General features: G+C 48.8%; 1 protein-coding gene and 1 long non-coding RNA gene across 3 annotated transcripts in view; one reads left to right on the top strand and one right to left on the bottom strand.

The window, feature by feature from the left end:
- Positions 1-15,207, top strand: part of LOC141153074 (transmembrane protein 47-like) — a 28,156-nt gene extending 12,949 nt beyond the window's left edge. Inside the window, exon 3 of the mRNA XM_073637749.1 lies at positions 13,629-15,207. Coding sequence (XP_073493850.1) covers positions 13,629-13,801 — 173 coding nt within the window. The 3' untranslated portion in view covers positions 13,802-15,207. The remainder of the gene's footprint in view (positions 1-13,628) is intronic.
- LOC141153075 (uncharacterized) lies at positions 13,501-24,879 on the bottom strand. Of its 2 annotated transcripts, none has more exons than XR_012247234.1 (4): positions 24,805-24,879; positions 16,226-16,399; positions 14,080-14,153; positions 13,501-13,814 (listed from the first exon to the last, which is right to left on the bottom strand). It is a non-coding gene; the product is annotated as an uncharacterized lncRNA (long non-coding RNA). The 2 variants fall into 2 exon arrangements; XR_012247233.1 differs by having other exon boundaries at positions 24,810-24,871.
- Positions 24,880-25,222: the final 343 nt, after the last annotated feature.

Genomic DNA, 25,222 nt, shown 5'->3' with positions numbered 1-25,222 from the left:
ACACTTGAGTGGTTTAAGGGGAAATGTGTAAATGTTCTGGGGTGGCCTAGTCAAATCCCAGACCTTAATCCAATGGAGAATTTGTGGTCAGACTTGAAGATCGCTGTTCACCAGGGGAAACCATCTAACTTGAAGGAGCTGAAGCAGTTATGCCTTGAGGAATGGGTAAATATCCCAGTGGCCAGATGTGGAAAGCTCCTATAGATTCATCCAAAGTGACTTGCAGCTGTAATTGTAGAAAAAAGGAGGATCCCCAAAGTATTGACTTTAGGGGGGTGAATAGTTTTGCACACTAAAGTTTTCAGTTATTTTGTCCCTCTTTGTTGTTTGCTTCACAATAAAAAAGAAAACCAAATGTTCCCAGTTGTCGGCATGTTCTTTACATGAACTGATGTAAATCCTCAAAAAAACAGTAAAATTCCAGGATGTGAGGTATGTATATAAAGAACTAACAGGCAGGTAATTCATGAATATTTTATCTTCAGTTAGGTCATTTCTCTTAAATGTTGCCTACTATCTCAGTCTCTGGAACTTCTTAAACATCCTTGGAAGTTCTCTCCTATTTATTATTACAGTTTTCTGTGACTTAACCCCATAGCACTCAATGATGGACACTGCACAGCATGAGCGGGTGTAAATTACCGCTCCTTGCCGTGCAGTGTCCGTCATAGCTTTTGACGCGCCCCTGGGCCTGTGTCGCGCTGCGTTGCGCACGCGGGAGCTTACCCGGAGCCGGATCTGTTTAGGGTTGTAGTCTCGTGGCGGTGACCCGGTCCGTGCCCAGGGAGTCAAACTGGACGGCAGTCTGTTAGCGGTAGAAAATGGTTGATGACTACGCCACCCGTTGAATGCAGCCAGGGGGCTGCTGCTGCAGGGCAGACCGCTGAGGCCGGTGGAAGGATGGTGCAGCGTGATAGTATAACCCCCAACGGGAGGGGTATGGCCTCAGGGCAGCCGACGTGGATGATGGGGGTAGCAGGAACCACTCAGAGACGGTATGGTAGCGTTCAGGGTCTTTACTGGTAACAACGATAGACCCTCCCGGAGTACTTGCTAGCGAACGGGGCCTGGTCAGTCCTTGAGCAGATGGGATCTCCCCTGGCCAGGCGTAGTTGTAGGCCTCCCAAGCTGACTGTACTCTTCTGGCTACCTTGCTAGAAGCTGATGTAAGTAGCCCACGTCCCTGAGTGTACCGTGTGGTGCTCACCCGTATGGCCGGTGACTCGGGGCCTTCTAATGGCTTCCGCTCCACGATGGCGGTGCTGGTCCCACGCGTGCGACCGGGCCTTCGGGCTTCTGGGCCAGGGGACCTGAAATCCCCTGCCTGACGGATTCTGCTGCTGGGTAGAAGTTAGTCCCCACAGCCTCGGACTCCGGGTCCGGTAAAGAATCTTCTTAGTCAGGGCGAGCTCTTTAGCTGCCAGCCCCTGACTCCTTGTGACTCTGCTGCTTCCTATGCTGCTCTTGTCTCTACTCTTCCTGGACTCACTAACCCTGCCTCAGCCCCGGGTTTATACAGGGGAAGTTCTTCCCCTCCCAAGGCTGGGCAGGAGGTGTGGCATGCACAGGATCCCTGACCAAAGGACCTCCCACCTGCTCTCAGACGTAATATCTCTATCACTGTGACAACCAGACCCCTGGGGTGTCACACTCCCCCCTAGTGAAATTTAGTACTCCGGGACTAAACACTTTTTAGAAAAATATAACAAGGTATATCAAAGAACAATAAAATACAATAAGGAAACACAATAAGATGGTCACGGATGTCCGCAACCGGGTGCAGTCTTTGAAGAAAAGCAAAGGTGTCCATTTCACCAACACAGGGAGACGTAACCAGGTAGGGGTCTGTCCTACCCCGAGTCCTTAACAGTCTCTAGTCCATCCTGGGTTACGCTCCAACTATATACAAAGGATTCCCGGTAAATCCACCGAAGACTCCTAAAAACAACTAGAAACACAAAATTACACACAAGCAACAATAAACAGGTAAACATTGTAAAACAACTTAAACATTTAGATCCTCCAACGTGCGGGTAACTGGCCTCTAGTGGCCCTAGTGGACCTACGGAGCTGACTGTCTGGCCCTGAACTACAGGGTGTAGGAGCTGTCAAGGGTAAACTGGGCAGCTGTCTACCGGCTCTTTGTCTCACTAGGGGTACGGCAGGCTCACTATAAGCAGAGGGTGGATTCTCCTGTTCCGCTTGGGTGGAGTCTTCTGCCTCCTGGACCGGCTGCTCTTCCAGCTCTACCCGTTGCTCCGTAGGTTCTTGGGATGATGGTTGGAGGAAGGTGAGTACGGGTACCACAACTGCACCCTTGACTTGAGTCCAAGACCGAGGGAAGTCCCCGAGCACGGTACTAACCATATCTTCCCTTTCTTCCACGGGTCGATGGTCTTCCTGTTCCTCCTCAGGGTTCCTCAGTTGTTCGGGGCACTTCTTCAGGTGGTCCCGGGATACAATGGCTGTGGTTTCCCCTCCGTCTTTACTGATGGTACAGACCTTCGGGTTCTCGTGGCTTGAGGGCAGTACGGTGTACGGGTCCTTCTCCCACTGGTCGTCCAACTTGTGGAGCCGTCTCTTCCTCTTCAAGACCTGCTCTCCGGGTACCAGGGGAACAGCGGGAGCATACTGGTTGTAAGTCTTCTCTTGTCTTTCCCTAGCCTGACAGAGACTTCGCTCCACGCTCTCCTGTACTTTCCGGTACTGCTGCTGCCTCTCTGTGTCCCAGTCTGTTTCTGGTGAAGTGTCCTCGGGCGTCAGGACTCCCATTTCCAGGTCAACAGGTAACTTACCAGGTCTTGCCCTCATTAGGTAAGCCGGGGTACAGTTGGTGGAACCTACCGGGATGTGGTTGTATAGGTCCACCAGATCGGGCAACTTCTCAGGCCACAGACTTCGTTCTTCCAGGGGCAACGTTTTTAGAAGATCCATTACCACCTGGTTCATTTTCTCACAAAGTCCATTAGTTTGCGGATGGTAGGGTGTCGTCCTTATCTTCCGGCAGCCATACAGATTGCAGAATTCCTGGAAGACCTCCGCTTCAAAGGCAGGTCCCTGGTCCGTCAGCACTTGGTCCGGGTACCCGTGTGGACGGCAAAAGTGCTGCTGGAAGGCTCTAGCTGCTGTTCGAGCCGTTAAGTCCTTGACGGGGACGACAACCAGAAACCGGGAGTAATGATCCACGATGGTTAACGCGTAGACGTAGCCACTTCTGCTGGGGGTCAGTTTTACATGATCCAAGGCTACCAGTTCCAACGGTTGCCGGGTGACGATGGACTGCAGGGGAGTCTTCTGGCTGGCCCGGTCCTTCCTTCTCAGATTGCACGGGCCACAGTCTCTGCACCACTTCTCGATGGTTCCCCTCATGCCTACCCAGTGGAACCGCTCGCGCAGCAGGAACTCCAGCTTTTTCCACCCGAAGTGTCCAGCTCCGTCGTGGTATGCCTCCATCACCATGGCTGCGTCTCTTCGTGGCACCACTACTTGCCAGAGTAGTTCATGCGTCCTGGAGTTAACCATTCTGCGGCACAACTTCCCCTTGTAAAGGAACAGTCGACTCTTCTCTGCCCATAGTTGTTTGGCTTCCTCTGGAGCGTCTGATTCCAGGCTAGCCTCCGGGCGAGTCAGCATCTCCTTCACCAGTCGGACGGCAGGGTCGCTGTCTTGCGTTTCCGCCCAGTTGTAGTGAGGTAAGGGGTTCAACGTAGCAGCCTGCTTACTCCTTACCCGGTGGGAATACTGGATAGTCCCATGACGGTGGAACGCAGGGAGTTCAACTTCTTCCAGTCCCTCCGGATCTTCTCCTCCGTCCGGCAGGTTGGGCATCCTGGACAGGGCGTCCGCGTTGGTATTGGAGCGCCCTGCCCGGTATTTAATTGTGAACTCGTAGTTGGACAGACGGGCCATCCACCTCTGCTCCAGGGCACCGAGTCTTGCCGTGTCCAGGTGTGTCAGCGGGTTGTTATCCGTGTATACGGTGAACCGGGAAGAAGCGAGGTAATGCTTAAAGCGCTCGGTGACTGCCCATACCATGGCCAGGAACTCTAGCTTAAATGAGCTATAATTCTCGGGATTCCTTTCGGTGGGTCGCAGTTTTCGGCTGGCATAGGCGATTACTCGCTCTTTCCCCTGCTGAATCTGGGACAGTACGGCTCCTAGCCCGACGTTACTGGCGTCGGTGTAGAGGATGAAGGGCTGGCTATAGTCCGGATACGCCAAGATTTCATCCCCCGTGAGGGCCATCTTCAGCTGGCGGAAGGACTCTTCCTCTAGCTCTTCCCATTTGAAGGGCGGCTTCTGGTTCTTGGCCTTCCGGGACTGGCCTATCAGGAGGTCCTGCATAGGCGCCGCCTTTTTGGTGAAACCGGGAATAAACCTTCGGTAGTAGCCTACCAACCCTAGGAACTGCCGCACTTCTTTTACGCTGGAAGGGCTTGGCCATCCTTTGATTGCGGTGATCTTATCGGGGTCGGGAGCCACTCCGTCAGCGCTCACCACGTGTCCCAGGTATTGCACCTTTGGTTTCAGGAGGTGACACTTGGAGGGTTTCACCTTTAGGCCGTAACTCGCCAGAGCTTCGAACACCTCCGCCAGGTGTTTCAGGTGGTCCTCATACGTTTTGGAGTATACGATGACATCGTCCAGGTACAACAGGACCGTCTCGAAGTTTCTGTGGCCCAGACAGCACTCCATTAATCGTTGGAAGGTTCCTGGGGCGTTGCAGAGTCCGAACGGCATGCAGGTGAACTCGCTAAGTCCCATCGGGGTGGTGAATGCGGTCTTCTCCCGGTCCGCCTCTGCTACAGGAACCTGCCAGTACCCGCTAGTGAGATCCAAGGTAGAGAAGAAGTTAGCAGATCTTAAAGCAGCCAATGACTCCTCTATCCTTGGTAAGGGGTACGCATCCTTGTGTGTGATACGGTTGATTTTCCGGTAATCTACACACATCCTCATGGTGTTGTCTTTCTTTTTGACTAAAACTAGTGGGGCTGCCCAGGGGCTACAGCTATCCCGGATTACCCCAGCCTCCTTCATGTCTCTAAGCATCCCCTTGGCGTGTTGGTAATGTGCAGGGGGTACGGGTCGATACCTCTCTTTTATGGGAGGATGATCTCCCGTGGGGATGCGGTGTTCTACCCCCTTGACTCGCCCGAAGTCTAACGGGTGTTTACTAAACACTCTCTCATACTCTTGAACCACCCGATAGACTCCTTGTTTCTGGTGTGAGGGAGTGGAGTCAGTACCCAGATGTAGTTGCTGACACCAGTCCTCCATGTCTTTCTTAGAGCCGTTACCTTCCTCCGGGTGAGATGGAGGCAAGGGTTCCACAGATTGTATAGAATTTTGATTAGTGGTATATAATTTGGCTAGCGTGGCATACCGGGGCAGGTACACTTCCCTCTCCCCGATATTTATTATGCGAACGGGCACCCTCCCATGGCGTACATTGACCACCCCCCGTGCTGTCAAAATGGTGGGCCTACTGTCTGAGTAAACTGGTTCTACCATTGCCTGGTAATCTCTACCTCTCAGACCAATAGCTGCCCGGCACCAAATCATCATTTCACTTTTTGGGGGCATGGCAATAGGAAAAGGGTCACACATTCTTACGCTACCAATCTCACCGCCGGAGAGTTCCACTTGTTGCCGTTGCATCAGTGCCCGGATCTCTTTCTGGAGCACCCGCTGCTCGCCGGAGCTGGCATTCTTGGCAACCTGCTGTAAAAGGAAAATCACCTCTGCAAGACAATTTTCAATTACATTAGTTCCTAGAGTTATTTTTGGGTGACTCTCATGTTTGTCAATATCTACAATGATCAGTCCCTGTGCGGCCAGTTCGACTCTACCAATTTTGATGGTCACCTCTTTAAATCCGATCTGTGGCACGGGCTGACCATTGCTGGCGATGATACTCAAGTCGTCGTCAGGGTAGCGGGTAATATCCGAGTCATTCCAGTACTGCTTGAAGAGCACGTACGGGATGGTGGTGACCTGTGACCCGGTGTCCAGTAGGGCACTCATGGGAATGCCATCCAGTACCACAGGCAAGACTGGACGTCCTCCCACATATCTGTCGCGCCAGTTCGATGGGCCTGGTGATCTTTTTCCTGGGGGTTGGCCCTCTACCCCAGGTTGTGCCCGTTTAAAGAACAGTACCTTTCCATATGTCCGGGTTGATTGCAGCGGCGGCAGATGGGTCGTCCGTCCTCGCTGTATCGGTCACTGGGTCTTCCTCTGGCCGGTGGGGTCCTCCTTGGTCGACGCCACGGGATGTCCTCCGGTCCGGATGCCAGCTGGATCTTCCCTGGAGTGGAAACCTGTAAAGACTGCACAGTTCGGGTTAGCGCAGCAACGCTTTTAGCTAGCTCTTGGACCTGATGGTGTAGGTCTGGAGCCGGGTCATTGTCCAAAGCCTGCGCATCAGCTCCCACAGGCCCTGCTGACAAGGGCGCCGCCTCCTGGTAGTAAGTGGTAGTGGGGCGTCTGTGGGTCACAACGCCACCTGGTGCCGGTTCTCGGAGCACCCGGATGGCTCTGTCCTTGAACTGTGCAAATTCTAGATGAGGGTCCTGTAAGGCCATTGCCCGCAACTGGGTGCGGTGGGCATTGCAATATAAACCCTCTATAAATTGTTCGGTCAACAGCCTGTCCTCGTTTCCCACTCCATTAGGGTCGGTCTGCTTAATGGCCCTCAGGGCCTCTTGTAGGTTGAGTGCATAGTCCCTTATACTCTCATGCGCTCGCTGCTTGCACCCGTAGAATCTAAGTTTAATCTCGGCTGAGGTGCGGGTATCAAAGGTGTCCTTCAGCCGGGTTAGTATCCCTGCGACAGTCTTCCTCCCAGGTGGCCAGGATTTTACTTCCCTTTTGGCTGCCCCAGTTAGTTGGGCCACCAGGATGCTCACTTTTTGCTCTTCTGTGAGGGGGTACACCTGGAAGAGGCTATCCAGCTTTTCTCTAAAGTCATGCAGGGTATGTGACTCCCCTGAGTACTGGGGTAGCCAAGCTGCTCCCGGGATATAGGGCATGGTGAAGGGCATAACTGCAACAGCGGTAGCGCTGGCGGGGGTTGAGGCAGTGGAGCTCTCCTCCGTATCCGACATCTTCCTCCCCCCTAGTGGACCGTGGCCTACCTTGCGATGATCCTGTTCCGTAGGCCGCGGCTCCGCAGTGGATCGTCAGGGTTGAGGACCTTCCGTCGCGCTCCTGTGACGTCGGCGTCTGCTGGGCTCCTTCCAGGACCTTACGCAACGTCCGGACGTGAGGCGGGGCTTCAGTTCTCGCGCGCTTTCGGAGTCCACGCCCCTCTTCTTCCCGCGCGGCGTCCTCAAGATGGCGTCCAATGGCGGGAAAACTCCACGGATGGCGGGAAGAAGGCTGAAGATGGCGCCGGATGGCGGGAATCTTCACCGATGGCGGGAATCTTCACCACTGGTAAGTTTGAACAGTCTTTGCTTTTCAGGCACGCAGTACCCGGTGGTTGCGGGCACGTGATCCTGCCGACTACGCCAAAATTGACGCGCCCCTGGGCCTGTGTCGCGCTGCGTTGCGCACGCGGGAGCTTACCCGGAGCCGGATCTGTTTAGGGTTGTAGTCTCGTGGCGGTGACCCGGTCCGTGCCCAGGGAGTCAAACTGGACGGCAGTCTGTTAGCGGTAGAAAATGGTTGATGACTACGCCACCCGTTGAATGCAGCCAGGGGGCTGCTGCTGCAGGGCAGACCGCTGAGGCCGGTGGAAGGATGGTGCAGCGTGATAGTATAACCCCCAACGGGAGGGGTATGGCCTCAGGGCAGCCGACGTGGATGATGGGGGTAGCAGGAACCACTCAGAGACGGTATGGTAGCGTTCAGGGTCTTTACTGGTAACAACGATAGACCCTCCCGGAGTACTTGCTAGCGAACGGGGCCTGGTCAGTCCTTGAGCAGATGGGATCTCCCCTGGCCAGGCGTAGTTGTAGGCCTCCCAAGCTGACTGTACTCTTCTGGCTACCTTGCTAGAAGCTGATGTAAGTAGCCCACGTCCCTGAGTGTACCGTGTGGTGCTCACCCGTATGGCCGGTGACTCGGGGCCTTCTAATGGCTTCCGCTCCACGATGGCGGTGCTGGTCCCACGCGTGCGACCGGGCCTTCGGGCTTCTGGGCCAGGGGACCTGAAATCCCCTGCCTGACGGATTCTGCTGCTGGGTAGAAGTTAGTCCCCACAGCCTCGGACTCCGGGTCCGGTAAAGAATCTTCTTAGTCAGGGCGAGCTCTTTAGCTGCCAGCCCCTGACTCCTTGTGACTCTGCTGCTTCCTATGCTGCTCTTGTCTCTACTCTTCCTGGACTCACTAACCCTGCCTCAGCCCCGGGTTTATACAGGGGAAGTTCTTCCCCTCCCAAGGCTGGGCAGGAGGTGTGGCATGCACAGGATCCCTGACCAAAGGACCTCCCACCTGCTCTCAGACGTAATATCTCTATCACTGTGACAACCAGACCCCTGGGGTGTCACACTTTAAACTGGCACAGCGTGTAAACACACTGTGCCAGTTCAGTGCCGACGTGACAGCTGAGCGGCACGAGAAGGGGTGCAGGGACCCATGCCGTCGGTCCCCGCGCCCAGATAGCTGCGATCGGTCAGTCAATCTGACTGACCGATCACAGCATGATGAAGCAGGAGACGCTGAAATTTCATGGTCTGCTGCTCTATCAGTGCCGGAGCTCAGCGCTGCTAGTGGCTGAGCTCCGGCACTAAACAGCCAGGAGCGGTGTCAGTGCCGCCCCTAGCTGTTAACCCCCTGAATACTGCGATCGAGCGCGATCGCAGCGTTCAGGAGGCAGGCAGAGGGCTGGGAGCGTGACGTCATCGCGGGGACCCGACCGTTGCCATGGTGACCAGGGGTCGTCATGACGACCCCCAGGTCACCAAGCTACAGAAAGCTCCTGAGACCAATGCACAGCATAGTCTCTGGAGCTTTCAATAGAGGTATAATGTATTGCAATGCTAGTGCATTGCAGTACATTATACCTGTGAAAAAAGTGCAAGTCCCATAGTGGGACTAAGTAAAAAAGTAAAAAAAAATTGTAAAAATCTAAAAAAAAAAAAAAAAAATTACACTAATAAATACAGATTTTTAGGTAAAAAAAATAAAATAAAAATAAACAAAAAAGTACACATATTTGGTATCGCCGCGTCCAGAACGACCCGATCTATAAAAGTGTCACACTAGTTAACCCTTTCAGTGAGCAGCATAAAAAAAAAAAAACATGAGAAACTATGACTTTTCATCATACCGCTGGAAAAAAGTGGAATGAAACGCGATAAAAAAGACGGATGAAAATAAAAATGGTACCGCTGAAAACGTCATCTTCTCCCGCAAAAATCAAGCCGCCATACAGCTCCATCAACCGAAAAATTTAATCGTTACAGCGCTCAGTATAAAGCGATACAAAGATAATTATTTTTTCTATAAAAGTTTTATTATGTAAAGGCGCAAAAACAAAAAAATCCATTAATGTGGTAGTGCTGTAAACGTACTGACCCGAAGAATAAAGCTGCCTTATCAATTTTACCACACAAGTAACAACAACAACAAAAAAATCCTGAATTGTTGTTTTTTGTTCATTCTACCTCCCAAAAATCAGAATAGAAAGCAATCAAAAAATGTAATTTGGCCGAAAATGGTACCAATAAAAACGTCAACTCGTCCCGCAAAAAAAAAGCTGTCACATGACTCTGTCGGCCGAAATATAGAAAAATTATAGTTCTAAATATGGCGATGCAAACATTAGTTTTTGCAATAAAAAGCGTCTTTTAGTGTGTGACAGCTGTCAATCATAAAAACCCGATATGAATCTGGCATCGCTGTAAGCGCACCGACCCGAAGAATAAAGTCACCTAATCACTTTTATACTGCACGAGGAAAGGCGTAAAAAATAAATAAAAACAATTCTTCACCTGCTGCTGATTTGTTGTTTATTCTGCCTCCCAAAGATCGCAGTAAGGCTCGGCTCACACTTATCTTGCGCTCTCCGCTGAGCGCCTACATCGGGGTTTCTGTGTAAATCTCTGAAATACGTGATTCAGACAGAAACCCATGACGGAAGATTCTCTGTAATGAGGCAGATGGAGGCACTGTGGACGCCGTCTGACCTATGATCTGGCGGTGTCCATCTTTTTAGGCGTAAATAAAAGCATGGTCGGCCACAGCTTTGTGCACCTCTGAAAAGAAGGATAACGCTGAACAGAGGCCAGACGGAGTCCAGAGTAACTCTGCTGCCTCATCTCATTATAGTGAATGGATCCCTCCGGGATTTCATCTAAATCACGTCATTTGGAGATTTAGATGGAAACTCCCGATGTGAGTGCTCAGCGTAGAGCACAAGATAAATGTGATCTAAAATGTTATGTAAAATGTTCCCAATAAAAGCCTCACATAAAAGCCCCCACTCAGGTCTGTCATGTGTTAATGCAAATATAGGGGGCTTCCACGTTACGGGTAGTACAAAGGCTCTGGAAAAGCTAAATGGCTCCTCGCCCCCCCAAAAGCAATTCAGCAAATTCTGCACTCCCAAATCCAAATCCCCCTCCCTTCTGAGCACCGCAGTGTGTCTAAACCACATTTAGTGTCCACATGTTTGGCAGGGGTATTATTTCCAAAATGGGTTCACTTGAGGGGGGATTCTGCTCTTCTAGCATTTAGGGGCTTTGTATACGGAGTCCGCAAACTATTCTAGGAAAATCTGCGCTCCAAGAGGCAAATAGCGCTCCATCCCTCCTGAGTGTCGCCGTGTGGCCAAGCAGTATTGTACAGCCACATATGCGGTATTGCCACATTCAGCAGAAATTATGGGACAAATTTTGGTGCCATTTTTATCCATTATTCCAGTGTGAAAATGTCAAATCTGGGGCTAAAACCAAATTTTAAAATGTAATTATTTTTTCCTCACTGCCCAATGGAATAAAATTCTGTGACACACCCTTTGTGTCAGTATGATCACTGCAACCCTAGATGAGTTCATTGAGAGGTGTAGTTTGTAAAATGGGGTCATTTATGGGGGAATCTGCTGTTACGGCACCTCAGGGGATCTCCTAGTGGGTCATGGCACCCTCAAACCATAACAGTAAAATGTGTACTATAATGTGGTGCTCCTTCCTTTCTGACCTTTGCACTGTGCCTCAAAAGTAGTTGCCAATTACATGTAGGGTATTGGCGTGCTCATAAAAATTGCACAACAAAATGAGAGGTCAATTTTCTCCTGTTACCCCTGTGAAAATAAAAAAATTTGGGGCTAAAAGAAAATTTTTGTGATTTTTATTTTTTATTTTCACGCCTCCACGTTATAAACTTCTGTGAAGCACCTTGGGGTTCAAAGTGCTCATCACACATCTAGATAAGTTCATTAAGGGGTCTAGTTTCCAAAATGGGGTCACTTGTGGGGGGGTTTCTGCTGTTTAGGGACATCAGGAGCTCTCCAAACGCGACATGGCGTCCGCTAATTATTTCAGCAAATTTTGAATTCAAAAAGTCAAATGGTGCTCCTTCCCTTCCGAACCCTGCCGTGTGCCCAAACAGTGGTTTGCCTCCACATATGGGGTATTGGCGTGCTCAGGAGAAATTTCACAACTACTTTTGGGGTCCATTTTCTCCTGTTACCCTTGTGAAAATAAAAAATTGGGGGCTAAAAGAAAATTTTAGTGATTTTTTTTTTACACATCTTTATGTTATAAACTTTTCTGAAGCACCTGGGGGTTTAAAGCGCTCATCACACTTCTAGATAAGTTCATTGAGGGGTCTAGTTTCTAAAATGGGGTCACTTGTGGGGGGTTTCCACTGTTTAGGCACATCAGGGGCTTTCCAAACGCAACATGGTGTCCTCTAATTATTCAAGCAAATTTTACAGTCAAAAAGTCAAATGGCGCTCCTTCCCTTCTGAGCCCTGCTGTGCACCCAAACAGTAGTTTTCCACCAAATATTTGGAATCAGTATGCTCAGGAGAAATTGCACAATACATTTTGGGGTCCATTTTTATCTGTTACCCTTGTGAAAATAAAAAAAAATTTGGTCTAAATTTAATATTTTGTGAAAAAAAAGTTAAATGTTAATTTTTTTCTTCCTCATTGCTTCAGTTCCTGTGAAGCACCTGAAGGGTTAATAAACTTCTTGAATGTGGTTTTGAGCACCTTGAGGGGTGCAGTTTTTAGAATGCTGTCACTTTTGGGTATTTTCTGTCATAAAGGCCCCTCAAAGTCACTTCAAATATGATGTGGTCCCTAAAAAAAAATGATTTTGTAAATTTTGTTGAAAAAATGAGAAATCGCTGCTCAACTTTTAACCCTTATAGCTCCCTAACAACAACAACAAAAAAAATTGGGCTCCAAAATTGTGCTGATGTAAAGTAGACATGTGGGAAATGTTATTTATTAACTGTTTTGTGTGACATATCGCTCTGATTTAAGGGCATAAAAATTCAAAGTTTGAAAATTGCAAAATTTTAAATTTTTTTGCCAAATTTCTGTTTATTTTACAAATAAACACCTGTCATATCAAAGAAATGTTACCGCTATCATGAAGTACAATATGTCATGAAAAAACAGTCTCAGAATCAGCGGGATCCGTTGAAGTGTTCCAGAGTTATTATCTCATAAAGTGACAGTGGTCAGAATTGAAAAAATTGGCCCGGTCATTAACGTGCAAAGTGGCTCGGTCCTTAAGGGGTTATATGGGTTTCTTGGCATATGATATTGATGACCTATGTTTGAGCCGTCAATATCAGATCAATAGGGTCTTATGCTCCCAACCCCCCCTCCGATCAGCTGTTATCGACTATGGCAGTGGCCGAATGTAAAACTTTAATGCAACTGAACAGCTCTCCTCTGTTCACTGTGTAGAGGCCATTGCCGGGTATCTCAGATCTAGTCCTATTCTCTTATATAGGGCTGGGTATCGAACCTCCCCGGATCTGATATTGATGACTTATCTAAAGCATAGGTTATTAATATAATCAATGGGACAACCCAATTAAAGAAGACCAAGACAGGAGGTTTTCTTATCTACCCAAGATCAAAAGGTAACTTGGTAACAGAAGGTTTTCTCACATGAGGATTAAGATAACATTGACCAAAGTCCAGTTAGTTGTCACAGTTTTTGTGCCATGATATTCCAGTGTTGTGTTATCTGAGCCAAGGGAACTTTTGATAGATCTGTAATGATATAATTCAGAAATGGCCATTGTCCTCTACAGGGCCAAACATAAAGCCTTTGCAATTCAGGGCCATTTACCCACCAAGAAGCAGTGACATAAGCAACATAGCTGACAGCAGAGCAAATACTGTCAACGCCAGTGTTTACTAGAGGAAGATCTTTTTTTACGTCGATGTAAAGCTTTATGTGACTAGCTGTATGCTGAGTTTTGAATTTATGCTCAGAATTTCACTTTAATTAATATAATTGAAGCTATTACACCACAGTGATCATTAATGCCTTTGCTGTAGTCGTTTTATATGTGGACTTTGTGCTATTAGATCCGTTTCTTTGCTAGGTGTGTTTATTTGCTGGCCTTTTGCATAATACTGTACAGACATACGCATTTATTAAAACCTGCAAGTTTGGCCTTTTACTAATAAATTGTCTTTTTCTCCCTGTAGTTTTATTGCAGATCAGCGCTCTTATACTATTTTCACTAAAGTTTCGGGCTGCAAAATTTCTCCTTCCCGATTCCCAGTTCAGCTGGGGCTATGGACTTGCCTGGGGATCCTGCATTTTCATGCTTGGAGGAGTTGTCATAAGTTGTTTGAGGACTGATGTCACAAAGGATTAAGCACTTCTTCCTCCTGCAAGAATTTGAAGAACTATAATGGTGATGTGCAGTGTCGGACTGGTTTGGCAAAGACCCACCAGTAACATTAATTCTTGGGGTCCACTGTTCAGCTACATGCAAAAATAACCTGACCTTAGTACACAAATTTACTGTTCCGTCTATGTAATATCAATTTGGCTAGATTGTTTAATGAATGATTAGATCACACCTTTTTCTGCAAATTGTGACTCAAGTGTAATAACACTGATCATTAGCATTGCTTCATGGGGGTGGCCTACCAGAGGATTCTCCTGCTCTCCAGTGGGCCAGTCCAAGCCTGGTAATGTGGACTAAAATTAAGGCTTCTTCAACCCTGTGTGGGAATATATACAAAAACAAAAATTCATTTAAAGAGAACCAGTCACTTTCCCCATGACCCCCAAACCACCCCATGTCTTTATTCTACTCTTAATATAGTTTCAAACATGTCCCCTCTGGTGGCTTCTTGCTTTGTATATTACCCTAAAATCATGTTTATAACTTGGCCAGGGATGTGGTAGTCATAGACTCGTCATGTGGCCCGGCGTTGTTTATCCCCGGGCTAATCGTCCCACCAGTCATGTTATAACACCACTATGGGCATAAGTGACGTGAACTGTGTCTGGCATTACCGATGCCTCCCTGGGTATGCGCAGTGCGCGGATGAAGCTGTGGACCTACACCCGGCCTACAGCGCATTGTCAGGGAGGCAGAGAATTACAAAGAGCCGGTAGTGACGCTGCTCATTGAATTCATGATCAGTGGGGTGAGAAGTCCTGAGCAGTCCGGGAAAAAAATATCGCCCGCCTTCTAGAATAGTTACCCACTAATTAACACATCATTGGCCAACTTATAAAAATGATGTAAGGATAATATAGAAAAGGATAATATACAAAACAAAAAGCCACCAAAAGGAGTTTGATTATTAAGAAGATAAGAAATTCACGTGTGATAAGAAGAGACAACTCACGATTGTAGGCTGCGCTACCGGAATAAAGATCATATAATAAGGGGTTTTTATTCCACGATACGTTTCGATGCCCAATTGGTGTGTTGATGAAGATGCCGGTCTGGCATAGAAACGTGTCGAGAGATAATAAGTACTGACTCTATGTCTGGATGAAGGATTTATATTCTGGTAGTGCAGCCTACAACTGAGCATGGTCTCTTCTCGACACACATCCTGATGGATTCATCCCCAGCCACAGGGCAGCAGCGGCCGGCACTGAGCTTTTACAGGACTTCTGCCGACACAACTCGCTCAGGTGAGCGGCCAGCACTGAGCTTTTACAGGACTTCTGCCGACACAACTCGCTCAGGTGAGCGGCCAGCACTGAGCTTTTACAGGACTTCTGCCGACACAACTCGCTCAGGTGAGAATTTTACCTGGATCTTCATATAAGGAGATCACTCTGTGGTCTGTTTCCCTACAGTTTCTACCTAAGAAATTCCTTATTGGCTGGAGTCATATCGTCTCATCTAAAAATGTATAAACAGAATACAAAAGCTCGTTACAATAAATCTAATAAACATTATACAAAGTAGCAAATTATTCTAAATTCAATGTGGGAGATTTCTGGAGCTGTCTAAGGGAACGTTCCCATGGGTGAAATACACAGTGGATTTTCCATACACATACCCACTGGGGAAAATCCACTGCATTAGCCCTTATGGAAGCCATGCATTTGCCATCTGTTTTTTTTCTGAATTAAAATCTCACACCGGAGCTTTAAAATTTCATGAAATCTTATTCACATACTTAGGAAGAAAACAGCATAAATTTACAGGCGTTACCTCCAGCAATTAATCACAATTATCATAACTCTGCCCCAGACAATCCACATTTACTGCAGAAACAAATGTGGATAAAGAAGACCTGTCCCCACCCGGGCATGTGTGTGTTACCAATCACTTGTATCTTCTGGAACATCTTTTAATATAACTCTACAGTGTAACGTTCCTCTTATTCCTCCTGAACATTTATGAATAAATTGACATCAGAGGAGTGTGTCTTTATATTGATTTCTGTGTTTGCCTTAATAAAAATAAAAATTAACTAATTAAAAAAAAAAATGCAAATGTTGGGAGGAGGTCCCAGGTACAGATTTGGGGTCTCGGAGGTGTAAGTCTCTGGTGTGATGTAGACGTCTTGCCCAGGGATGTGTGCACCATAGAAGCAGCCCAAGTGGCCGGAATGGGATTCTTTGAGAGATGGTGTCCAGCCTTGGTTGTTTCCATCCTGTTGGTGCTGAGCAGAGATGAGCGGATCTGCCAACATTCGAATTCACCAGATCACCCAGGTTTCCCAGGGAAAGTGAATGTTCCTTAATGTGCTCTGGGGTCTTTCTAGACTCAGAACATAATAAAGAGATGTAGAAAAAATACAATAGTTACCTTACTGCTCACCTGTCCGGCTGTCCTTGCGGCCTGCCATTCTGTCCTCCAAGCCTCTTCTTCTCGCCTTTCCACGTCATGGGGATTTTTCCGGCCTCTTCACTCCAGGCCAGGCCTGAGACGTCACTGGAAATTGCGCGACACATGTCGTGATGTCAGAGGCCTGGTCGTTCTGGAAATCCTATCCTAGAGGGAAAAGAGAATCCACGTGACGTGAAAAGGTGAAAAGAAGAGGCTCCGAGGAACAAATGGCAGGATGTGAGCAGTGAGACTAATGCTATTTTTATTTTCAACCGTTTGCTTGGCCCTCTACAGTTCAGCAAAGTGGCGGTAAAATCTGGACTCCTTTTTGCTGAATTCTTGTGGAACAAATGACAAAAAAAACAAAAAAACATTTTGGAGAATACAAGGAGAAATCAATTACAATGGAATAAACAAGCTGATCTCCGGGGCTGAGAATTAGTGCAGAACTTTCCACACAACGGAAACTATATTAAATGCAACATAACTGTAGGAAAAAAGTCATAAACTGCACATCCACTGATCTACTGCGGCTAAGCAAAAATGTACAAAACTGAACATGGGTTTCCTAATAAGCGTTATGATCAGACTGTATGTTGCCCACTGCCACATATCAGCGAAACTCTTAGTGGGTCCCTAAACGTAAAGGTGCGGTAACCACCGCTGAAGCAATACCGCCCCAGCAAGAGAGTGTGTGTACTATTGAGTTCTGAAATAAAAAGAAGAAAGCAGATTGTGCCCTATTTCAGATCATTTTTGAACACAGAAGAAACCGTGCAATGCATGTAGTTGTGCTGTTGAACAGTTTTATGTATTAACAAAAATATTTCCTATAAATATATAATCTTTTTTTTTCACATAATATTTTCACACCTACTTTGTACTGATAAATAGAAAAGACCTGGAGATTTACAATAATCACTATACCGACCGATGAACACCTTAAAGGGGTTTCCCCACAAGCAAAGTTAATTTAAAAGTGGATTGAGAAAACGAGTATACAGACATTACAGCAGGGGATCACAGCTGATTATTTCTTTTAGGTAAAATATTGTTTAAAAACAGGAAAATGTTTTATCTCACAAAGCTGTGATCCCCTGCTGTAATGTCTGTATACTCTTTTGCTTCCTCCCCTGCTGTAATGTCTGTATACTCTTTTGCTTCCTCCCCTGCTGTAATGTCTGTATACTCTTTTGCTTCCTCCCCTGCTGTCCTGTCTGTATACTCTTTTGCTTCCTCCCCTGCTGTAATGTCTGTATACTCTTTTGCTTCCTCCCCTGCTGTAATGTCTGTATACTCTTTTGCTTCCTCCCCTGCTGTCCTGTCTGTATACTCTTTTGCTTCCTCCCCTGCTGTAATGTCTGTATACTCTTTTGCTTCCTCCCCTGCTGTCCTGTCTGTATACTCTTTTGCTTCCTCCCCTGCTGTCCTGTCTGTATACTCTCCTGCGTCCTCCCCTGCTGTAGTGTCTGTATACTCTTTTGCTTCCTCCCCTGCTGTCCTGTCTGTATACTCTCTTGCTCCTTCCTCTGCCCAGGAGCTGTGGTATGATCAGACCATGTTCCAGCACGGTCAGACACATCCATTACACAGCACACAGCAGGGGCACATTTATAACATTATCTCAGCACAGGAACATTTATTTAAATACATTCAATAGTGGAACTTGTTATTATTCCAGGATCTATTGATTAAAATGAACTTTTGTTCGTAGAACAACCCGTTTACCCCCTTTAGCTCCGAAGGTGGTTTGCATGTTAATGACCAAGCCAATTTTTACAATTCTGACCACTGTCACTTTATGAGGTAATTACTCTGGAACGCTTCAACGTATTCCCCTGATTCTGAGATTGTTTTTTCATGACATATTGTACTTCATGATAGTGGTAAAATATCTTGGATAAGACTTGCATTTATTTGTGAAAATATGAGAAATTTGGCAAAAATTTTGCAATTTTCAAAATTTTAATTTTGATGCCCTTAAATCAGAGAGATACAGTACAGACCAAAAGTTTGGACACACCTTCTCATTTAAAGATTTTTCTGTATTTTCATGACTATGAAAATTGTACATTCACATTGAAGGCATCAAAACTATGAATTAACACATGTGGAATTATATACTTAACAAAAAAGTGTGAAACAACTGAAAATATGTCTTATATTCTAGGTTCATCAAAGTAGCCACCTTTTGCTTTGATGACTGCTTTGCACACTCTTGGCATTCTCTTGATGAGCTTCAAGAGGTAGTCACCGGAAATGGTTTTCACTTAACAGGTGTGCCCTGTCAGGTTTAATAAGTGGGATTTCTTGCCTTATAAATGGGGTTGGGACCATCAGTTGTGTTGTGCAGAAGTCAGGTGGATATACAGCTGATAGTCCTACTGAATAGACTGTTAGAATTTGTATTATGGCAAGAAAAAAGCAGCTAAGTAAAGAAAAACAAGTGGCCATCATTACTTTATGAAATGAAGGTCAGTCAGTCCGAAAAATTGGGAAAATTTTGAAAGTGTCCCCAAGTGCAGTTGCAAAAACCATCAAGCGCTACAAAGAAACTGGCTCACATGAGGACCACCCCAGGAAAGGAAGACCAAGAGTCACCTCTGCTTCTGAGGATAAGTTTATCCGAGTCACCAGCCTCAGAAATCGCAGGTTAACAGCAGCTCAGATTAGAGACCAGGTCAATGCCACACAGAGTTCTAGCAGCAGACACATCTCTACAACAACTGTTAAGAGGAGACTTTGTGCAGCAGGCCTTCTTGGTAAAATAGCTGCTAGGAAACCACTGCTAAGGACAGGCAACAAGCAGAAGAGACTTGTTTGGGCTAAAGAACACAAGGAATGGACATTAGACCAGTGGAAATCTGTGCTTTGGTCTGATGAGTCCGAATTTGAGATCTTTGGTTCCAACCACCGTGTCTTTGTGCGACGCAGAAAAGGTGAATGGATGGACTCTACATGCCTGGTTCCCACCGTGAAGCATGGAGGAGGAGGTGTGATGGTGTGGGGGTGCTTTGCTGGTGACACTGTTGGGGATTTATTCAAAATTGAAGGCATACTGAACCAGCATGGCTACCACAGCATCTTGCAGCGGCATGCTATTCCATCCGGTTTGCGTTTAGTTGGACCATCAATTTTTTTTTTCAACAGGACAATGACCCCAAACACACCTCCAGGCTGTGTAAGGGCTATTTGACCAAGAAGGAGAGTGATGGGGTGCTACGTCAGATGACCTGGCCTCCACAGTCACCAGACCTGAACCCAATCGAGATGGTTTGGGGTGAGCTGGACCTCAGAGTGAAGGCAAAAGGGCCAACAAGTGCTAAGCATCTCTGGAAACTCCTTCAAGATTGTTGGAAGACCATTTCCAGTGACTACCTCTTGAAGCTCATCAAGAGAATGCCAAGAGTGTGCAAAGCAGTTGTAGCACCCTGAGGATTCGGCTGCTACAGGGGTATTACACCTCAAGCCAGAGGTGTGGTATTCCACTCCCGGGTAAGGATGGAGTGTGGAACTGAGCTCAGTAGGCTGCATGCACTACATACATCCCATTTCCGGGGGACAGACCAATGGTACTCCCACTAGAGAAATGTGCAGGTACGACAGTGTCTGTCCCTGGCTGGAGTGGGAGGGGGGGTGGAACATCCCAGTAGTGTAGGGGCAGATAGGGGGAGCAGTCTGGGTAAAGCTAGGAGCTCATTGGGTGCTGGTCACCTGAGCTCACACATAGAGGGAGTATATAAGGTGGGAACCATCTTAGAACAGAGTCTTTTGTAGAGGTTTGGTCTGAAAGTCAACAGCCAGCTCCAAGGCCAAGAGAGAGAGAGAGGAGAAAGAAGGACCCAGAGGGGGAGAAGAGGGAACTCCAAGAACCCCAAATTAGACCAGAGGGTGAAGAGTTGGCACAAGGGTACCGGATCCCAAGCTGGTGGAGGGCACTAATCCTTAGCCAGAGACCGGAGGTTGTGGGCAGGATCTGCCACGACCACCCACTAAATCCACCCGGAAGGCAAACCAAGAATAGGGTCAGGGAACCCAGAGACAAGGGTTTTACCAACAAGAGGCCCGAGGGAGCCGGACTTAGGTGGATCCCTGGTGGGGAAGGCCAGAGAGAAGGACAAGTCAGAAAGGGAGCTCAGGAACACGCTCCAGAATCACCTGGGGGTTGGCCGAGTCCAGGACCTGGTGGACGCAGCACGGCTCGGGTGGTCACTCAAGGCCGGAGTGACCAACACAAAAGCAGTAAGTAAAAACCCTGAACTGCACAGCCCGACTCTGAGTTTCATTACCATCCTCACTGCACCTCCACAACCACCATCCTCTGCAACTGACCCCCTGAGGCTATACCCCTCCCGTTGGGGGTTATACTACCCGAAGCTGCACACACACCACCAGCCTCAGCGGACCCTGCTGCAGCGGCGGCCGTAGTGACCGCAAATCAACGGGTGGCGTAGTCGACACTAAAAAACATCCAGTAACATCTGTAGGACTGCCACACACTGAGCTTGACACCCTGGGCACGGACCGGGTCACCGCCACTCGGAGACTACAACCCCCATCTGATCCGGCTCCGGGTATCCCCCAAACAACACTGGCCCAGGGGGCGCGTCAACTTTGGCGTAGTCGGCAGGATAACGTGCCCGCAACAACCGGGTACTGCGTGCCTGAAGAGAAGTTCACCGTTACCTTAAAAAGTCTCCCGCCGGTTCCGGAGGGTCCCCGCCAACGGACTCCATCACAGGTCGTTTCCCGCCGGTTGTCCGCCATTTGCAGCTTTTTCCCGCCATTTCCAAAGATTTCCCGCCTTGGAAGAGCGGACGCCATTATGGGCGTGCCAGAGGGTGGCAAGAGGCCACCTCCCATCGTGGGCCAGGTCGAAGAATGGCGCCAAAAGCGGAAACCGCGCCCACCAACAGAGACTGTGATGCTGGAAGTGTCCATCAGCGTGAGAGAACTGCCCCTGGAACTGACAATCACAAAGTTGCCCCGGGACCACCCTCAATGTGGGCGGAGACAGAACAAGAGAGCAAAGATGGGTGTCGCCTGGAGGAGTCTGGAGAGAGCGCACCCGGAGACAAGAAGTCTGGAGAGGACTCCGGAGAAAGCGTACCCGGAGATGGAGGGAGAGACAGGCAGCACCGACCCAGTGGTCAGGAGCCTGCTGCAAGCAACAACGCCACTAGGCTTAGTGGAAATTCTGGCACAGCTCCCCCGAGACCGGGAGTGTGCACAGACCGCGCTGGAGGGCCTCGCACGGAGGATGGCCCAGGTGCAGCGAGAGACGTTGGCGGAGTGGAGCCGAGAGATGGCCCAGCGGACCGAAACCCGTCAGCGGAGCACGCCACCCGAGACGAGGAGACAGACCGCCTCTGAGGATGGTGCAGGAGGACTCAAGGCCGGAGACGGCGCCGAGAAGGGAGCTGAACGAATGGAGGCAGGTAAAGGGGACGTCTCTACCCCGAGCCGGGAAACCGCGTGCCTGCCCCAGCTCCCCGTCGCAGAGCCCGAAATTCCCCCTGCCGTGCCCGTCGCTGCATCGTCACCGCCGCAGACTAGGCCTCAACCGGAAACCGCGGCCGCGACCCCTGTGACGTCACGCGCTTCGACCCTGAGCGCGGCAAAGCAGGAAATACCATCGGCCTGGTCGCAAGGCCTAGTACCCCCGGGCGCCGCAATTCCAACAGCGCCCCCTACCTCCGCGGAGCCACCAGCCTGGTCGCAGGGCCGAGTAACCACGGGCGCCGCCGTTCTTACGGTGCCCTTTTCCTTTAGCGTGCCCCAAGCCTGGTCGCAAGGCCTGGTCAACCCGGGCGCCGCTACCACCACAGCGCCCATAACACCTAAAGTACCGCACCTGGGTGAGGACCTGTTCGCCCAGCATACGTGCCCGGATGGGCAGCCCTTTGTGTGGCCACCGGAGTTTCACCATCCCCGACTCCGGAAAGAAAGACCCCTAGATGAGCCCCTGATTCCGGTTCCGAAGCCCGTCAGGAGAACCCCGCTCCCGCTAGAAGAAGCACAATTCGAGTGGGACCCCACCGGAGGAGATCTCATGGGGTTCACTCAAGAAACGCGGGCAGCCGCAGCAGAGCGAGTGGAGTGCTGCCGCCAGCAGTTGGCAGACTTCGAGCGAGAACGGAGAGAGAGGCGGGTCCGAGAGCAGCGGCTGCAAGAACAGAGCGCAGGGCAGAAGAGCCGGACCAGGAGGAACCCCCGTGCAGCTCATGGTCCCCGTACCACCGGGACTGTGATTAAATTCAACCTGCAGCATGGGTGGGGCTTCATAAGAGACCATCATACCCCCGGCGACGTCTTTGTCACCCGCAGAGACGTAGAAAGCCATCTGCCGGAGGGACACAGAGGTCGTGACCTGTATGTAGGGGACGAGGTCACCTTTACCCGGCACAAGTGTGCCAAAGGACCCTACGCCCTCCATGTACATCGCCTGACGGAGGAGGAGCTGCGGTGTGAGAAGGAGCAGGAGGACCCGGACGGGTCTGAAGATAAAGAAGGAGCAGGAGGACGCCGTCGTTAAAGTACGGTAAAGAGACTGTAAATAGTTACCCATCGGGGTACAGTGAACTGTTGCTGCTTTAAATATGTCCCCGTTGGGACAAGAGTGAACTGTTAACCCGTGTGTCCCTATTCCCATTACCTGGCCGAGGACTGAGAGCGGCCATACCTTCCCTTGTATATAGTTGCGCTTTCTAAGGCGCCCCCTACCGGTTTTATAGGAAAACCGTGTTTCTAAAGGAGACTGTCGCACTTTACCCGGTCACAAGTTGCACCGTGGCCGGAGGAACAAGAATGTTATTTATGAAAAGTTTATGCTGATATATATATTGTTTTATATGTTTATGTTTTATGAAAAAAAAAATTTGTATGTTTTGGATGTTTATTCTCTTACAGCCCGAGGACGTGCTGTGATTTACCAGGGGGGAATGTAGCACCCTGAGGATTCGGCTGCTACAGGGGTATTACACCTCAAGCCAGAGGTGTGGTATTCCACTCCCGGGTAAGGATGGAGTGTGGAACTGAGCTCAGTAGGCTGCATGCACTACATACATCCCATTTCCGGGGGACAGACCAATGGTACTCCCACTAGAGAAATGTGCAGGTACGACAGTGTCTGTCCCTGGCTGGAGTGGGAGGGGGGGTGGAACATCCCAGTAGTGTAGGGGCAGATAGGGGGAGCAGTCTGGGTAAAGCTAGGAGCTCATTGGGTGCTGGTCACCTGAGCTCACACATAGAGGGAGTATATAAGGTGGGAACCATCTTAGAACAGAGTCTTTTGTAGAGGTTTGGTCTGAAAGTCAACAGCCAGCTCCAAGGCCATGAGAGAGAGAGAGGAGAAAGAAGGACCCAGAGGGGGAGAAGAGGGAACTCCAAGAACCCAAAATTAGACCAGAGGGTGAAGAGTTGGCACAAGGGTACCGGATCCCAAGCTGGTGGAGGGCACTAATCCTTAGCCAGAGACCGGAGGTCGTGGGCAGGATCTGCCACGACCACCCACTAAATCCACCCGGAAGGCAAACCAAGAATAGGGTCAGGGAACCCAGAGACAAGGGTTTTACCAACAAGAGGCCCGAGGGAGCCGGACTTAGGTGGATCCCTGGTGGGGAAGGCCAGAGAGAAGGACAAGTCAGAAAGGGAGCTCAGGAACACGCTCCAGAATCACCTGGGGGTTGGCCGAGTCCAGGACCTGGTGGACGCAGCACGGCTCGGGTGGTCACTCAAGGCCGGAGTGACCAACACAAAAGCAGTAAGTAAAAACCCTGAACTGCACAGCCCGACTCTGAGTTTCATTACCATCCTCACTGCACCTCCACAACCACCATCCTCTGCAACTGACCCCCTGAGGCTATACCCCTCCCGTTGGGGGTTATACTACCCGAAGCTGCACACACACCACCAGCCTCAGCGGACCCTGCTGCAGCGGCGGCCGTAGTGACCGCAAATCAACGGGTGGCGTAGTCGACACTAAAAAACATCCAGTAACATCTGTAGGACTGCCACACACTGAGCTTGACACCCTGGGCACGGACCGGGTCACCGCCACTCGGAGACTACAACCCCCATCTGATCCGGCTCCGGGTATCCCCCAAACAACACTGGCCCAGGGGGCGCGTCACAGTCATCAAAGCAAAAGGTGGCTACTGTGAAGAACCTAGAATATAAGACATATTTTCAGTTGTTTCACACTTTTTTGTTAAGTATATAATTCCACATGTGTTAATTGATAGTTTTGATGCCTTCAGTGTGAATGTACAATTTTCATAGTCATGAAAATACAGAAAAATCTTTAAATGAGAAGGTGTGTCCAAACTTTTGGTCTGTACTGTATGTAACTGAAGATGATTGATATATACAGAGTTTGTGATATCTATACATAACATATGTCCTGTATCACGACTATAATATACAGCTGACTGGCAGAGGCTGTGCTGACATAGACATCTCTGTCTTAATGTTCTGCTTACATATACTGTGCTGTCCTCTGTATAAGTGAAGGCAGGTAAGAAGGTGTTATTAAATAAGTACTAATATTAGATACATCACACTCTACGTACCACACCTGTACAGTGCTGCTGGCTGTGATGTTCTGATGGTGTAGCTTGACTACCTTTATTTATCCCCTCACATCTGTACTTTACTCCCATCACTCCCATTGATTGAGGGCAGGGTCATTCAGGGAGAGCTGTTGAGGAGCGGGGGCGCCATTTGCATTCAAGAGGGTGCCAACCTCCGCTGACAGGCAGGAACAAATCAAGGGTCAGCTCAGGGCATCCCCTTTTATCTGTATCTAATTGGCTGGAATTTTTTGTGCTGGCCTGTTTTTTATTGGCATTGTTTTACTTTTTTGAGGGTTTTTCTTGAATACTGGGAATTTTTAAATGATATCAATAAACTGTACATTAGATGTATTTTTCTGTGAAATTTGATTTATTATACACTCTTAGGACTGGCTGATCGGTGAATTCTTATGAC

This window comes from Phyllobates terribilis, unplaced genomic scaffold, assembly GCF_046119375.1.
Source record: "Phyllobates terribilis strain yellow unplaced genomic scaffold, ASM4611937v1 Scaffold_7__3_contigs__length_470593459, whole genome shotgun sequence".
Taxonomy (NCBI): Eukaryota; Metazoa; Chordata; class Amphibia; order Anura; family Dendrobatidae; genus Phyllobates; species Phyllobates terribilis.
This window is presented reverse-complemented; position numbering and strand designations above follow the sequence as displayed.